Consider the following 17,825-nt stretch of genomic DNA (forward strand, 5'->3'; position numbering starts at 1 on the left):
CTTATCTAGGGCCTTGTTCCATCAACTGTCCCCACCTTGTTCCTCACTCTTGAACCAACCTACCAACAGCTGCAGGAAATAGCCACATGGTAAACTACTTTCAAATATTACCTCCTGGTGCTTCTGAATTCTTTCAAGAGCATTCTTTGAGCGAGAAATGAGGGCTTCATTTTTTGCATGATAAGTCCTCTTAAATTCGTTTCGGAACTCAGATAATTCCTTCTCGTACTTCCTTTTCTCATCCATTTTAAGTTTTGCTATTTCAGTTTCTTTAAAATACTTCCACTGCAAATTGATCACAAAAAAATAAAAAATACAGTTACTATCCTAAGGAAATAGTAACAAATTCTTTTAATGGTTAGGTTTAACATTAATGTTCTGTCCAAACTATAACATACTTAGTTTTATTCATTTTATTCAATGACTGTACCTGTAGGAGTCAGTCAAAGGGCATGAACCAATGACATCAACTGGAAATAAAAATAATATGCCTAACGGGATAATATCCCAGTCTTTCCAAAAGGTTCTAGATGTTTTCCCCACATACCTAAGACATTAGACGACAAGCAAAAACATCATGCTTGTTAACAGCAGCAAGAGATGCAGCTTACCTTTTGACCCATCTCTACTCGAAGATGCTGTTCTATTTCTTTTTTATATTCATTTAGCTTCATTTCTAAAGACTCTAGCTTTGGATGCTGAGGATGAGCATTTGCAAATTGATCGTCAATAAGCTGAAGCTTCTCAGCTATTAAAAAAACAACACATCAGATTAGGATACATAAACTTGGTCGGGTGTGCAAGAAGCCAAAAACAAATAGTATAAATGCAGGGATGCTGACATTTACATTGAAACATATAAAAAACTTGAGATAGATCAATAACGATATTAAGCAAGTATAATATAGATTTCTTGGTAGACCGTGGGTATGCAAGTGTTCACTGTAAAATGCTGGGGGGGGGGGGAGGGCAAAGAGTAAGTCAGAAATTACTGTATTCTTTTTCTAGTTTCTAAGTGCCAAGGCAGACAGCTTTTATTGAACTTTTGATTCAAGTTGACATACACATTTAAAACAGCAACTTAAAAAGAATGAAAGATCATGTATTTCGTCCCCTCCACTTTATAGATAAGGAACAACTGCCCAAATAGTTTAAGGGACTTCCAGAGGGTTAAGCAACTGTAGTATAACTGGGACTAAAGCAAGGCCTGTAGCCCTCAAATCAAATATGGAGCAAAATCAGCAACAGAGCAGAGTGCAAATCTGAAGCCTAGAGTACAATCCCATCCCTGTAAGGTCCCAAGAGCACCAAAAAAATCATGCACAGGGGAAATAAGGCTGGCAGAAATAAATAAAAATATCAACAGTATTTATCTCTGACAGGCATATCTTTAGACATGTTTTTCCAGCTACTTTTCTGTATTTTCCAAATGTTCTGTAACTTAAAAAGTCCAAGACAGGACCTTCTAGCCATGTGTAGTAACTGAGTACTTGAAATGTGACCAAGCTAAATTGAGATTTGCTTTATGTGTAAAAAATATACATGTAAAATAAGTGAAGTATCTCATTAATTTTTTTCTATATTGAGTACATGTTGAAATATTTTGGATATGCTGGGTAAATAAAATACATTATTAAAATGAATTTTACCTTTTTTAAAAATTTTATTCTATTTTTTGTACCAGGGATTGAACTCAGGGGTGTTTAACCACAGCCACATCCCCAGCCCTTTTTTTATATTTTACTTAGAGACAGGGTCTAGCTGAGTTGCTTAGGGCCTCACTAGGTTGCTAAGGCTGTCTTTGAACCCTCGATCTTCCTGCCTTAGTCTCCTGAGCTGCTTGGATTACAGGCATGCACCACCATGCCTGGCCCATTTTACTTTGTAAATGTAGCTACTAGAAAATTTAAAATTACATATGTGGCTCATGCTATCAGACTGTACTGCTTTATAATGTGTTTCTAATGAAATGAAACCTACACTTATTTAAAGGCTTACTCATACAATACAGTTTTTATAAATTATGAATTTTTTATCTTCTTACAAGGTAAGAAGGACGGACTAAGAAGCTGATTGAGTGCATCAGTTTAAATAGCTGTTTTCCATCACTAATAAGTACCAAACTAAAGGACAGGATGGTATTGCAGAAATGCTGTATAGTGACAAAAGGTCTAGATCATGGACTGGAAAAATTGGAGTTCTTACCCAGTCTGGGAGTTTCCAATTGCTCTTTCTTTGAAGACCTTGGATTCCTCAACTACAAAGGGAAGTGATGGACCAATGATATCTCTAGCCATTGGCAAAGCAAATACTCTATGACGGTCCAACTCAATGGCTGTAGTATAAAGCTAGTCAACAACCAAGGAAGAACCTCCCAGTTAAGAGAGGTTAAACCCAACAAACAAGGAAGAAGGTGGACCTTGGGATCCCTGCATGATTTTGGCATTCATGATAGAGAACATGACTAGAGAGCAATTTCTGGTCCCTTCCAGCAACATGATTCCAAAAGAAATGAATTTCCTTGTCACCTACAGGTTCCATCTCTCCAGTTCAAGGAAGAACCATACAATATGAGGTCATTTCCTTTATTCCAAAAGAAAACAACAAAAATTAAGAAGGCTATAATTACCAAGTGAGTCTTTGTTAGGACATGTTGAACTTGTCTGAGTTTCCATATCACAAGTCTCTTTAGCTTGATGATATTCTGCCAATTCTTTCAAGAAATTAATAAGAAAACCTAGAAAACACCAACATATAGTTTTCTTTCAGAACTTTCATTCAACCATTCCTCAGTTATTCAGTTACTCTTTACCCAATCTTGGCTTTATAATGTCAACATTTTTTACATTTATCTTTTAAAAATTTTTTTAAAATATTTATTTTTTAGTTTTTCAGCAGACACAGCATCTTTGTTTGTATGTGGTGCTAAGGATTGAACCCGGGCCGCAAGCATGCCAGGCAAGCGCGTTACCGCTTGAGCCACATCCCCAGCCCTAATTTATTTTTTTAAAATATTTTTTTTTAGTTGTTGATAGATCTTTATTTTATTTATTTATATATGGTGCTGAGAATTGAACCCAATGCCTCACAAATGCCAGGCAAGTGTGCTACCGCTGAGCCCCAGCCCCAGCCCCTTTAAAAATGATTGAAGAGTATGCATTTACAGACATATAACAATGAATCCTACTATTATATATAATAGTGTGCCAATATATGGGAAAAAAAATTTCTAAGAAAATGTCTTTCCAAACATGATATAAAACCTAGAAGGAATAAGGAAATTTATCAATATAACCATATGAAATTTAAAAATATATATGGCATGAAATAAATTCAAAGGACAAATGTCATATTGGAAATTTCAGTGCTTATATATATTCAAAATGCATATGTCCTTTAACCTAGTCATTCTACTTCCATGAACTTATACAGCTGGATTCTCTTTCACAAAGGCACAAAGGGTGCACACTGATCACTTTTAATGGCAAAAAAACCAAAAAGCCCTCATGAACTGTATCTCCATCAATAGGGAGTTAAATACTTTCATGAAAAATAATCAGTTTAAATATACCATGGTAGATACTTGAAAAGACTCATGATTCTGCATCCACTAAGTTACAGGTCTTTCTTTCCTGCTTGGTTTTAAAATTCGACTCCTATACTTTTAGCTTCCCTTACATAGGCAGAATCACCCCAAATTTTCAACTTCTTATGAAGTGTTCATCCCAAACCCCATGTAACAATCACATAGCTGGGCTACTTGATGTGTCACAAACCACTGCATGTACTGGCCACATTGCCTTAGTGTGAAATCTTTAATCATGATTTCTCCTCAGAAATTCCAGGTCAGTTATTTCTTTGGAAAGAACTGTTTTTTCTTCCATAATATGTTTAGGATTTTTAAGTTTTGAAAACTTGTGATACAAAAACTTAATGACATTCACTGATGTTTGCTTAAACCCAAGGCTCCCCTTTCTAATCCACAAAAACATCTTTCTCTCAGGAAAGCTTTCTTCCACTAAAAACATACTTGACTAATCTTCAGAGATGTGCTATTCCACTGGAGTATTTCTAGTGCAGTTACCTTTCCTCAGGTTGGTGGTACTCTTCACAGGCCTCTGATAAGTCCCCCTCTTCCTCTGCCCCCTCTCAGCACACAGTGAACCTCTAAGGGTTTGCCTCCCCTACTTACTGATTCAATCATTTGCTTGTATCAGCATGGACTCACAGATATTTTATAATTCACTTTTGTTTAGATAATCCAGAATTTTATTTTGTTGCACAAATTGTTCCAGCTTTGGCCTTTGGGAACCCTTTCACTGTGGAATTTTTTAAAAAGCACTTCCTTATAATCTGGCATTATAAGATGCTCCAGGCTCATCTTGTATATTTTCTGCTTTAGTTCTAGAATCAGCCATTTCTCCAAGGAGTCCTGGTTCCTTTTACTAAGGAATGGTAAGAAAAAAAAAAAAAAAAAACCTTCCCCAAACAGGGCACTAGTGTGCTTGCTCACTGTTACTGGAGTATCTGCTTCTAGGCCCTCCCAGCTGACACAGCAAGAGAATAAAGCCATGTATGTTAAAGCATGTATAAACACATTTCTGAAAACTTTTGTATATAGCATCTGTATCTATATTAAGCTAAAAATGAATACATACTGATGTCTCCAACCACATGGATCATTCTAACCTCCCTCCTTGTTTATATCTGTGAATTACCAAACAGTGAGAAACCTGTTTCCCTATCATCTACTATCCATTGCCTTGTCAATTCTAACATACAGTGGTTCCAAAATTGTTAACCAGTCCCTCAATGGGAAATAACTATCACCTAGAGTAGTTAGGTCCAACTCTGTTTGCCTTTATTCTCCACTCATTTCTGAAGTTAGCCCAGTGTCCCTCACCCCAACAGTTTGATCTGTCACAGTCTGTATTCCATCCTGGGATCACCTGACCTCCTAAACTTGAATTAAGGTTCCCTTTGTTCTGTAAAGTTCCATAAGTTTTTGACAAATGTACAATGTCACACATCTACCCCTGCAGCATCATACAAAACACTCTCACTATCCTAAAAAATCTCCCGTGCTTCACCTATTCGATTTCCCAAAGTGATCATATTTTCCCTTCCCCCCAGATCCCTGGCAATAGCTCATCAGTTTACCATGTCTATAATTCTGCCATTTCTAGAATGTCGTATGTATACACACACACACACATATATGCACATATTTACAATCATAATATGTAGCCTTTTCAGAATTGGCCTCTTCGTGAACAATATGAATTTAAGATTCATTTACGTTTTTTGGGTGGTTTCATAACACAATCCTGAGAGATGACTAATGTTGCATTGTATGGATGGAACAGTTTGTTTATCCAATCATCTACTGAAGGACATCTTGGTTGCTACCAATTTGTGGCAATTACAAATAAAACTGCTATAAACTTTCACATGCAGGTGTCTGTGTGGACATGAATTCTCAAATCTGCATGGAAATACCTAGAAGCACAACTACTGGATCTTAAGACTAAGACTGTGTTTAGCCTTGTAAGAAACAACCAAACTGTCTCCCAAGTGACTGTACCATTTTGAATTTCCACCAGCAACGAATGAGAGTTGTTTTTGCTTCACATCCTTGCCAGCATTTGTGTTATCAGTGTTTTGGATTTTTAGCAATTCTAATAGTTGTGTAGTGGTATTTCCTTGTTTTAATTGGCACTTCTCTAAAGACAAATGATGCTGAGCATTTTTTCATATGCTTATTTTCCATCTGTATATCTTCTTTGGTAAGATGTCTGTTCAGACCCTTTGCCCATTTTTGAATTGGGTTATCTGTCTTTAGGGTTGAGTTTTAAGAGTTCTCCACATATTTTGAATACAATTCCTTTATCAGATTTGTGTTTTGCAATTTTTTCCCCCAGTTTGCAGCTTGGCTTTCATTCTAATAACACTGCCTATCATGTTTTTTAATTTTAATAAAATCACATTTATTTCATGTACCATGCTTTGGGGGTAACATCTCTCACCATGAAACCCAAGTCATACAGATTCTGTTTTTGTTCAAAAGTTTTATAGTTTTGCATTTTACATTTACATCTGTGATTCTCTTGGGTTTGAGTTAGTTTTTGTTTAAGGTACAAAGTCTGTGTCTAGGTTCATTTTTGTTCATATGAATGTCGAATTATTATAGCACCATTTATTGAAAAGAATATCCTTCCTCCATGGAATCATTGTAAATATTTAGTTGACTGTATATTTATGGATCTACTTCTGAATTACTATTCTGCACTGATCTATGTTCTATTCTTTTGCAATAGGTAAAGATTTAACTTCCAGAAAGTAAAGGACTAATGTCCAAATTTTCCACCCATGATTCCTAGGCATCTTTATCTTGAAAGGAAAAATTAGGGGTGGGAAATATGAGCGAGTAGACTCTAGGGGAAAACTATTATGGCCATTCAATAGATCAGCACCTACTGCATAAAGACACTTTAAAATAAGACAGGGACAGACAAAAGATACAAAATATTTTCCTACCAGTTTTTTGATGTTCTTAATCTCCTAATTAGAAGCCACCAACATTTAAAATCATGTTAATAGTAGCTGTTTTACAATTAGCAAAGGGTTCTATCCAAACTTTGGCATTATGATGCCTAATGTGTCTGATACTCAGTTTTTCTGACTTCCAGAAGTTTTAGTGGGATGCTGGGTGAAGCTAGTAAGGGCTGAATAATACGAATCTAAGTAAGTGGATTATTTGTTTAAAGATCCCTTCAAGTCCTAAATTTCATTTTTAAATAATAGTAAAGCACCAGATATTAGCTCTATATTTTTGGCCTGTGCTGTCCAATATAGTAGCAACTATTCATGTGTGGCTAATTAAATTTAAACTAAATTAAAAATTTAGTTGTTGAGTCACACTAGCCACATTTCAAGTGCTTAACAGTCACATGAGGGTAGTGGCCACCACGTGGGACAGCACAGAGTAAAATATTTCCATGATTACTGAGAGTGACATTGTATGGTCCTGCTTTAAGAGTCCAGAACACAGGATCATTTACCATGCCGTACTTCAGCAGGGATGATTTATTTTTCAGGCAGCATCCCGTGATCCAACTTAGTTATCTTCTGCAAACATTACTCCCAAGAGCCCAGGCATTAAGTCACAGACTCAAATGTTTGCTGAATACATTCTGATTGAATGAATGAATGAATGTCCTAGTGGGGATGGCAGTAGTTCTGGCAACAGACAAAAATCCAAAAGCAAACTAACACAGAAGGATCATTATATAATATCATAATCATTTAAAAAGACCAAAAGATTAACTATGGATCAAAGGTAAGTTTTCAGCTTATGTTCAAACTACAAAGCAGTTTATCAGTTTATCAGGTCTGTATAAACACTGAAGAATAAAAATAAAGTACTTATTATTTGAAATGAAGCTCAAAAGTCAAAGTCAAAAGACATCAAACTAGTTTCAGTGTCATGGCTAAAATGAAAAAATAAAGGGTTAGGGTATTCAAGTAAAAAAATTTCTGCTAATTTTAAGAATCAAAAATCTTAGGGGCTGGGGATGTGGCTCAAGCGGTAGCGCGCTTGCCTGGCATGCGTGCGGCCCAGGTTCGATCCTCAGCACCACATACAAACAAAGATGTTGTGTCCGCCGAAAACTAAAAAATAAATATTAAAAATAAAAAAAAATAAAAAAAAAAAAGAATCAAAAATCTTATTGTTTTCAAAGGGAAGGAAAAGGTAAATACTGGAAATTATACTGACCAAATTATATCATTGTATTGTGTGCATGCACAAATATGCAACAACGAATTCCACCATCATGTACAATAATGAACCAATAAAAAAATGGATACTTTGACAAAAAATTAATACATTTAATACTTTACATACATGTTAATACATTTAATACTCTGTCAATTGTACTTCAATGGAATACCTAGTACACAAAGATAGCTATCTTAAATGCTATTTTTTTTTTTGGAATACCCCCCCTCCCTGCCAATAATGTTCCAAACAGCGAATTTTTTAAAATAGTTTTTAGATGTTAATGAACCTTTATTTTATTCATTTATTTATATGCGGTGCTGAGAATTGAACCCAGTGCTTCATGCTACACAAGTGCTCTACCACCAAGCTACCCCAGCCCTCAACAGTGGATATTTGTAGGGCTCTTGATTACCATCACTAGTTTACTTATTTGAGTATCTAGGAGTTATTAAAAAGGCACTACGTGGGAAAATGACCTGCATTTTTCTGAACAATTTATGAACCATTGCTTATTTTTTAAGGCAAGATTTTTTTATTTTTTAAGCAAGGAAAATCAAATGACTTAATTCAAATTAAGTTTCTTAGGGCTGGGATGTACCTCAGCAGTACTGCCCTTGCCTAGCATGCATAGGGCCCTGGGTTTGATTCCTAGCACAAAACAAATAAATAAAACAAAAAAATAAATAAATTTCCTACTCTTCCCTCTAAAAATTATTAACTTCATACTTTTACAGGAAAAAGTACATACAAAAATGTTGTTCTTCATTACAAAGATGAAGGTTCCTACCTTTTTGGTTTCCTTTATCAAATCCTGAGACCTGCAAAAAGAAAATATTTTACTTTTATTCAACTATCTAGTTATAATTAACAAGACAAAAAACAGGTTATTAAAAAAAATAATAATAATCTTACCAGTGATTTGTAGAGACTGGACGTGGGGTTGATTTTAATGAGTTGTAAAAGATCCTGCATAGTATATACCTTAAGGGGGGAAAATTAATTAGTCATATTTTTACACCAATGTTTAAGTGACAAGTTGGGATATATTTTTAAATATAACATTAAGAATTATGATTCAGATTAAATAAGATTATAAATATAGTAAAATGCAAAATTAAGGCTGTTTCTTATTCAATAGATTGAGGTTAAAAGGATAATTTTTTTTTAATCATATAATTAACTTCCAAATACTTTTACATTAAAGATGGCATACTAAAAAGAAATGACAGAAATGATTAATACCTTAGATGACAAATATCTGATGAGCCAAAGAATATGAGCAAATTCTAGAGTCTTTACAACTATTTAAAAATGTAAATGAACTAGATTTTTTTACAGTCCTTATAACTATAAATGACTACTGTATCTAAAATGTTTTTAAAAAGATATTTTGGATAACTATGTATGTATATGTGTGTATATATATATATATATATATATATATATATATATATATATTTTAGTTCTAGTTGGACACAACGTGTTTATTTTATTTATTTATATGTGGTGCTGAGGATCAAACCCAGGGCCTCACATGTGCTAAGCAAGTGGTCTACTGCTGAGCCACAACTCCAGCCCTTGGATAACTTTTTGTGGTTGTTGTTTTGGTACGGGGATTGAACTCAGGGGCCCTCAAACCTAACACCAGCTCTTTTTTTATAATTTCATTTAAAGACAGGGTCTTGCTAAATTGCTGAGGCTGGCTTTGAGCTCATGGTCCTTCTGCCTCAGTCTCCTGAGTTGCTGGGATTATAGGTGTGTACCACCACACCTGGCTGTATAATTATTCTTTTTATTTTTTGGGGAAGGAGGTACCGTGGGTTGAATTTAGGGGCACTGGACCACTGAGCCACATCCCCAACCCTGTTCTGTATTTTATTTAGAGACAGGGTCTCACTGAGTTGCTTAGCACCTTGCTTTTGCTCAGGCTGGTTTTGAACTCATGAAACTCCTGCCTCAGCCTCCAGAGTTGCTGGGATTACAGGCATGCACCACCATGCCCGGCTGGATAACTATACTTCATACATACTTCTACACTTTATATATATGTATGTATATATATATATATATATATATATATACACACACACACACACACACACACACACACATGTGTATGTGTGTGTGTGTGTGTGTATGTATATATTTCCTGATAATTTTTCTCAAATGGTGTTCTTTTAAAAGATATATCCTGAGCCGGGCAAGGTGGTGTACTCCTCTAATCCCAGCGGCTCAGGAGGCTGAGGCAGGAGGATCTCGAGTTCAAAGCCACCCTCAGCAACAGCAAGGTGCTAAGCAACTCAGTGAGCCCCTATCTTTAAATAAAATAGAAAACAGGGCTTGTGATGTGGCTCAGTGGTTGAGTGCCCTCGAGTTCAATCCCTGATACAAAAAAAAAGAACTATCCTTCATGACATTTTATATTAGCAGAAACCATTAAATGTATGAACTGGATTAATTACTGCTATAGCTGACTACATAGTAAACAAATTTGTAATGTATCATTAGGAAGCTAGAGAATGAATTAATGTTAACAGAATTAAAAATGAATTCTTAATGTTGATAAATAGAATTTAGTTGCTAATGAAGAAATGTAGCATGTTTAAATTTCAGGCTTTCATTCAAATACTGACATTGTTTTTATTTCTTTAAAATTTAATAATATTAAACTTATGGGCAAGAATAGATAAAAGAGTAAAAACACAGGGACACTATCAAGAGTGAACTCTAATGTAAAGTATGGGCTTGGAGTGATTACAAAGTGTCAGTGTCGATTCATTGACTATAGCAAAATGTACCACTGTGGTGCAACATGCTGATAGTAGGGAAGGCTACGGGGAGGGGCCAGAGGTGTATGCGAACTCTTTCACTCAATTCTGCTGAGAATCTAAAACTGCTCTGGAAAAAAAAATTCTATTTAAAAGCATGCACAAACATGGAAAGTTTGTTAAGTCTGCCTTTGAAATAATAAAATATGACTAATATGTTCAATAGTAATGAGGAAAAATAGTTACAATCATTAAAGTGATACAACATGTATTTCAAATGTTTCAGAATTTTACAGATTTTCTTCAGTTTTGCATTTCTCACTTCTCTTATATAATTCTAAAGAAAAATATCTGAAGAAGCTATTGCATAGTAAAAAAGAGTGCATTTTAGAGATCTATAGATTTAGTTGAACTGTATTGCCAATTACAAGTTATATGACTGTGGGCAAATCACTTCTCCAGGGTCCAGTTGGTTATCTGTAACACGTGACACCTGCATTGGTCCTAGCACAGTACCAAATTCACAGTAAATGTTCAACAGAAATGGCATTTATGAGTTTAATTAGACTACATTGAATATAAGATCAATGCTAGCTCCAAAACATTTAGTGATTCCACGTATCACTCTTTAACAAAAGACTAAATGAGCTACCAATCAAATTTAGTAGTCATTTATTATATAATAAATTATGTGCAGGACTGATGTGCATTCAAAGATGAACAAGAAATGGATATAAATAGTTCAGGAACACTTAGCTACTATGCGGCACTTTACAATTATCAAAGGAAGAAACTGTTAATAGAAAATTCAAAAACAAGAAAGACTTTACCTTTTCTTTTGCTAAACCACTTTCTGGAAAGAAAACAGAAAGTGAATATTCATAGCCACATCTCTGTAAGTGATCTGCCACTAGAGAGTTAGAGGCACCTATTAAGAGAGCACTCCCTTCCACTGAAATAGACTGAGGCTGCAGTTTTCCACTCAACACAGGGTGCATCAATTTGTGAATTAGCTGGTTTCTGAGTTGTGTCTAATGAGGAAAAAAAAGGGGGGGGGGAAGAGAAAAAATTTCAGTAGAACTGTTTTACTAGAGATATACATGGACATGTTGCACTTGTTGCAATTATGAAGAACAATTTTCTCACAATTTATAAATGCGGCCACAAGTTACAAACCATTTGTCTTACCCTGTGAGACCAGCAAAAGCTTTCTTTCCCCAGCTCCCAAGTAAACTGGTGGTCAGCCAGACCACTTATAGACTCTAACTTCACTTCCCTAGAAGCCCATTTCAGCTGCTTGTGATCAGGATATCAAGTAAAGGAGAAAATTCTGCCACTTCAAACCTCTGGATTGTTGGAGGCTATAAAAATAATATTGGATCAAACCAGTTTATTGGGCACATTGATCAAAGTAAAATTGTTTTTTAAAAATTTTTTTAGTTGCAGATGGATAGCACCACATAAAAAATAAATAAATAAATAAAGGCATGCTAAGAATGGAACCCACTGCCTCACGTATGCTAGGCAAGCACTCTGCCACTGAGCTACAGCCCTAGCCCCCAAATTGTTTTTTTTTTTTAAAGGAAATACCATATGCAAGAGAAATTAAATAAACCCCAAGGCAGCTTATTAAGAATGCACTTTCCATAGAACCAAATTTCATCATAAAAATTTTCCCCTAGAGTAACATTGAACTAAAATTAGTGAAAAAGAAGATATCATTTGAAGTTATATTAGTTCTCTCATCTTTATCCTTTCATTTTTCTATCTCCTTTCTTGATCATCTTCCTCTTTTTCTTTCCCTCTCCCCTTCGCAACTTATAAATTGGAAGACTAAAGCCCATTAGAACACCTTACTAACATATTAACTTTGCACACACACATGCACAAAGATCCGTCCACAATACCTGAGCCTCTCCTTAGAGTTTAAGCATAGGGAAGCATCCCAGAGGTATTAGCTTATGATGTAGCTCCCACAGTACACCAAGTTAATGTGGGTCTAGAAGGGCTGTTAGGATGACCTTGCCTCTACAACTCCATGGTGCTGTGTGGTCATTGTGAGATTTGTCCTAGAGCAAAAAGTGCCATCTTCTTTATACCATTCCACTGAGGTCATATAATGTTAGCATTAGTAGTCTGCCACTGTCCCAAGTACTTTGTATTTTGATTTGCTAAATCCTTACAGCAGCCCTAAGTGGTAGATACTTTACTCCCAACTTACAGATAGGGAAATTGAAGCACCTGACATTAATACAGAAATTAATCAAGGAAATATGAACATTAAATACAGAATTTAATCAAGGAAATCTGACTCCAAAGCTTATTTTTTTTGCTACTCTGCCACACCATCTTGAATCAATGTGTTGTTTTTTCCCCATATTTTTTTAATTGGTGCATGATAGTTGTACATAATGGTGGAATTTACTGTTACATATTTGTATGCACACAAAATAACTTGGCCAATATCATTCCTTATTGGATCAATGTGATAGAGCTTGTAAAATAAAATATTTTGAAGGAAAAAAAAAAAGAATGCACTTTCACAGTATTTGCACCTCAAGCAATCATGAAGGACAATTTTCTCACAATTTATAAATGCGGACATTTAGACTCAAAGTGGGTAATTTTCTCAAGATCATAACACTAGCATTACTAGTCATTTGGGTTTTCAGAAAATACCCTAAATTATCAGACTAATGGAAGCTTGTTTTAATCTACTTTAAAATTTATTTTCTAAAAGTTTCTGGTATTGGGAGATTGAACCCAGAGGCACTTTACTTAAACCCTGAACTACATCCCCAGCACTTTTTAATTTTAAGATAGGGGCTACGTTAAGTTGCCAGGGCTGGTCTCAAACTTTTAATCTTCCTACTTCAGCCTCTTGAATTGCTGGGATTACAGTCTTGCTACAGTCACAAACAGGCTAAGTTTAAGAGTAAATTGCCTAGATTCTTAGGGTTTAGCAGGAAATATCTAATAATTCAAATTATCTATAGAATACTAGCAGGCAACAAATGAAGTTTATGTTTTACCTATTTCTTACATCCTTTAACTACAGGAGAATAGTATATAATTACCAGGATAGAACAGGACTTATTATACACCGGAAGTCCTATATTTAAAAAGACATTTATACTGAACAAAATATACATGCTCAGCCTCATTTAAGACAATTCATTACCTGAAATAACAAAGAATACAGCATACTCCACAAATAAAATTTCGAAGTAGTTTAATTACATTTATAACATACAGAGGAAGTGGTATATTTAGATCCAGCTGAATTAATAAAAATATTTAGAGTGTCTTGCATACACATACACATAGTGAAAGGAAAATAAGAACAGGAAAAAAAAAAATGAAATGACATTTATAGACCAATTTCCATCTTGACAGACAAAAAGCATGTCATTTAATACTTGCTAAAAGAAGTGACAACACTGGCCTGGAGTTTCTCAGTGGCCAATTCAAGAGGGAAATCCATTCAGAATTATATTCTGCTATATCCCTAAGATAAAAAAATCAAATAGTATAAAAGGACTACTACCACGGGGCGTGAGGATAAGGGAAGGAAGTGGGAGAGAAGAGACACATCTCCAAAATTGACTAATCAGACCCAAAATAATGAATCAGAAGATTTGAAATGTAAGTAATTTTATAGATAACTAAGTATCTATAGATATGTAAGTAATTTGTATTTAACCATAGATACAAACTATCTTCAAATACCCAACAGAATGATAATTAGGCCACTAAAAAACTCAGTATATTTTTAAAAATCGAAACTCACCTATGCTAGTTATTGAACTGAGAAAGTAAACATCAGTTCAGCCTGAGAAAGTAAAAAGTCTGCCCTGCCATTGATCAAGTTGAAATCATAGAAAACCAAATGGGAAACCATATTTCTCCCATGACTACACTGTAGCTATAAAGTGAATAGGCTAGCATTATCCAGACACCAAAGTCAAAGAAGAACAGCTCAAAAAGAGTAATGATTGGTTCATATCAATTATGACTGCAACAACGAAGTAAAACACTTTAGGATCTACTCCAGAGTAAGACATGGGCTGGGGATGTAGCTCAGTTGGTAGAGTGCCTGCCTCACATGCACAAGGCCCTGAGTTCAATCCCCAGCACCACCCAAAAAAAAAAAAAAAAAAAAAAAAAAAAAAAAAAACACCAAAAAATAGAATAAGACATGCCGAAGAATACAAGGGTTGTTCAATATTAGAAAGTGTATTATTAATGAAGCACAACTAATTCTAGGTGAGTTAATACAGTTCACTTAATTCCAGATGGGTTAAGGAGTTAAATGTTAAAAAATAGTTTTTCTAAAATTTAAAAAGTGAAGATTCATTCTCTTAGTGGAGTATTGAGAATAAAAAGAAAATAGTTTTGACCATATAAAAACATAAGAACATTCAATTTTAAAGCCAAATTAAAATTGAATACTGAGATAAATGAGAAAGGAAATGAACTGTCAATCAATGGAAAACATACAAATGGCCACAAAAGATAGACAACATTAATAGTCAAAAGTGAAATAACAAATGTGCAAACAAGGTTTTTTCCAATCTTAGACTATGAAAAAGTAGAATGCCAGGGCTGGGGATGTGGCTCAAACGGTAGCGCGCTCGCCTGGCATGCGTGCGGCCTGGGTTCGATCCTCAGCACCACATACAAAGATGTTGTGTCTGCCAAAAACTAAAAAATAAATATTAAAAAATTCTCTCTCTCTTAAAAACAAAAATGAAAAAGTAGAATGACAGCAATAGTGCTATGAAACAAATATTCTCAGACTGCTGGTGGAATATAAACGATTATAATCTTTCCAGAACAAGAAATACACATCAAGCCAGTACAAAAAAAAAAAAAAGAATCTTACAAATGCTCATGTCCTTTGACTCATTAACGAAAGTCAATCTATGCTAGGCAAAAAATAAGAGATGTAATTGACAGTTCTTTGTAAAACATTCAACAACTGGGAACTACTACATAAATTACTCATACATCCAAAGATTAGCCTGCTGTCACTGAAAATAAGGATTTCAAGAAATTTAAGGAAATAAGGAAATGTTCATCAAATAATTTAAATTAAAAAAAAATAGGGCTGGGGTTGTGGCTCAGAAGAAGAGTGCTCGCCTAGCATGCATGAGGCAGTGAGTTTGATCCTCAGCACCACATAAAAATAAAATAAAGGTATTGTGTTCATCTACAACTAAAAATGTTTTTTTAAAAAGATACACACACATTGTACCAAGTAGTGGTTATATTAGACGATTTTTCTCTTCTGCTTTTTTGTATTTTCCAGATGAGTGTAAAGTATTTTCATGAAGTTACAAGAAGCAATGGGGAAGATGGTGGTGGTGGTGGTGGGGAATCAGGCTCAGTTTTCATTAATTTCTTGTTATTTTAAATGTAGAACATACTTCTGAAATGTATATTATCAAAAAAACTAATGAGCCAACTCTACTCCTTGATGTTAATCTACATATATAGTGTAGTAATACATATTTGCTACCCATATTAAAGTATATTAGAGTCCAATATGGTGGTACCCAGTAGTGGTGTGAACAGTGAGGAGTTTGTGGGGCAGAGAAAAATCAATGCCAACCACACCTATAAACACTAGGGCCAGTTTATAATAACTGTAATGCCCATGGGCTGGGGATATAGCTCAATTGGTAGAGTGCTTGCCCATGCACAAGGCCCTGGGTTCAATCCCCAGCAACACAAAACAAACAAAAAACTGTAAGGCCCAGACCTCAGTGTAGTAAAAAACCTCTGCAAAGAGAGAGAGAGAAAAAAATTTTTTTTTGGTTGATTTCATGTTATTAAAGAAACAGACAAAGTTGAAATGGATGTAGTCAGAATTGAATGTTGAAGAAGTGGGAAATGATAGGAGCTGAAAGGTGTTTAATGAACATTGCATTATTCACTTCAATCCTCCTATGTCATCTCATTAGAGCTAAGCACAAAAGACATCAAGGTAGGCTTCCTAGGATGATTTCTGAGCCAACAGTCCAAGACATTTTGTTTTCTGCCCCACTTAGCCAAGACTCAAATCTAATTTTAAATTATAAAATAATAAACTGCTGTTTTACTGATTTTGTAAAAAATAACTATCAAAATAATTTTCTGGGGCTGGAAGTGTGGCTCAGTGGTAGAGCACTTGCCTAGCTCGCATGGGGCACTGGGTTCGATCCTCAGCACCACATAAAAATAAATAAAGGTATTGTGTCCATCAAAAAAATTTTAAAAAGTATAATTGTGAGAAAAATAAATCTCTGATAAAATATATTGAAACATATGAATATTTTAAAAATTTTTTATTCCTTAAGCTATTCTATCATAAGCAGTACACTTAATGTTTTCTATATAGTGTTAATGCTCCTCTTCAATCAAACTTACTACAAAACCACTTGTTAAGGAACCTGTAAACTACATTTATAAAACAAACCTAAATTAAAAGGTGTTCATTATATAAATATTACTTACTTAATGTCAGTTCAATAAATCTATTATTTGAATATTCTTTTTAAGACTACTCAATATTTTCCATATAAAAATGTAACTCATTAATACAATGTGTACATCATACTACTTTAAAAGCCCAAGCTCTGGATAAATTTAAATGTGGACTGTTAACCGATTACACTTGTAAATTATGACACAGATATGCCTAAATCTGATACCTTAAGCGTGTCCAGTATACCCCGATCCTTAAACGTCTGGTACAGCTTTTTTCGCAGTTCATCTTGACTCAATACATCACACTTGGGAGACATGGTAGACTGGAAGAGAAAATTGTTATGAGTTACTTGGTGGGCAAAGGGGTCACTAATTTTTGAAAACAGACCAGCAGCCTCCCCGGAAACCCAGAGACTTCATTTCTGCCAGTACCGGGGAAATGGCAGGTATAGCTAGCTACCTGAGCCATCATCAGGTATCTGCTTCCTCCCGAGCTCAGTCGCCAGGACCCGAGTTCCAAAGTTCAGCCCAGGCTGCAGGCTCAGGACAAGAAGGAATCCCGGCCTGTTTGGGGGGAATAGGGAAAAACAAGAGAGCTGAATGTTCTGCCTAACACTCAAACTAGGAACTCGGAAGAAGATGCGTACTTCCTTTCTCCGCGGTTCTGAAGGGTGGGCGGGGCCGTGACCCTAGAGGGGCGGGAACTGTGAAAGGCTGCTGGAGGGCGGACGCCGGGGCGGGGTGGCAGGGCAGCACCCAGAGATTTCATGGCTCAGAGCCCACATCACCCCTCCTCGAGGCCC

General features: G+C 35.3%; 1 protein-coding gene across 4 annotated transcripts in view; it reads right to left on the minus strand.

Moving 5' to 3' along the window:
- Ofd1 (OFD1 centriole and centriolar satellite protein) overlaps nucleotides 1-17,809 on the minus strand; it is a 41,647-nt gene extending 23,838 nt beyond the window's left edge. For 3 of the 4 annotated variants that reach the window (XR_006847149.1, XM_058572572.1, XM_046424351.1), the window contains exons 1-8: nucleotides 17,483-17,663; nucleotides 17,247-17,345; nucleotides 11,382-11,582; nucleotides 8,696-8,764; nucleotides 8,571-8,601; nucleotides 2,630-2,737; nucleotides 612-748; nucleotides 112-285 (exon numbers count right to left, since the gene is read on the minus strand). Coding sequence is in view for 3 of the 4 variants with exons in the window: in XM_058572572.1 (XP_058428555.1) it covers nucleotides 112-285; nucleotides 612-748; nucleotides 2,630-2,737; nucleotides 8,571-8,601; nucleotides 8,696-8,764; nucleotides 11,382-11,582; nucleotides 17,247-17,345; nucleotides 17,483-17,494 (831 nt within the window). In the remaining variant the exon portion in view is untranslated. The other variant, XM_058572573.1, reaches the window with a different exon arrangement.
- Nucleotides 17,810-17,825: the final 16 nt, after the last annotated feature.

The sequence above is a fragment of the Marmota monax genome, unplaced genomic scaffold (assembly GCF_021218885.2).
Source record: "Marmota monax isolate L192 unplaced genomic scaffold, Marmota_monax_Labrador192_F-V1.1 WCK01_AAM20220418_F8-fsc00089, whole genome shotgun sequence".
Taxonomy (NCBI): domain Eukaryota; kingdom Metazoa; phylum Chordata; class Mammalia; order Rodentia; family Sciuridae; genus Marmota; species Marmota monax.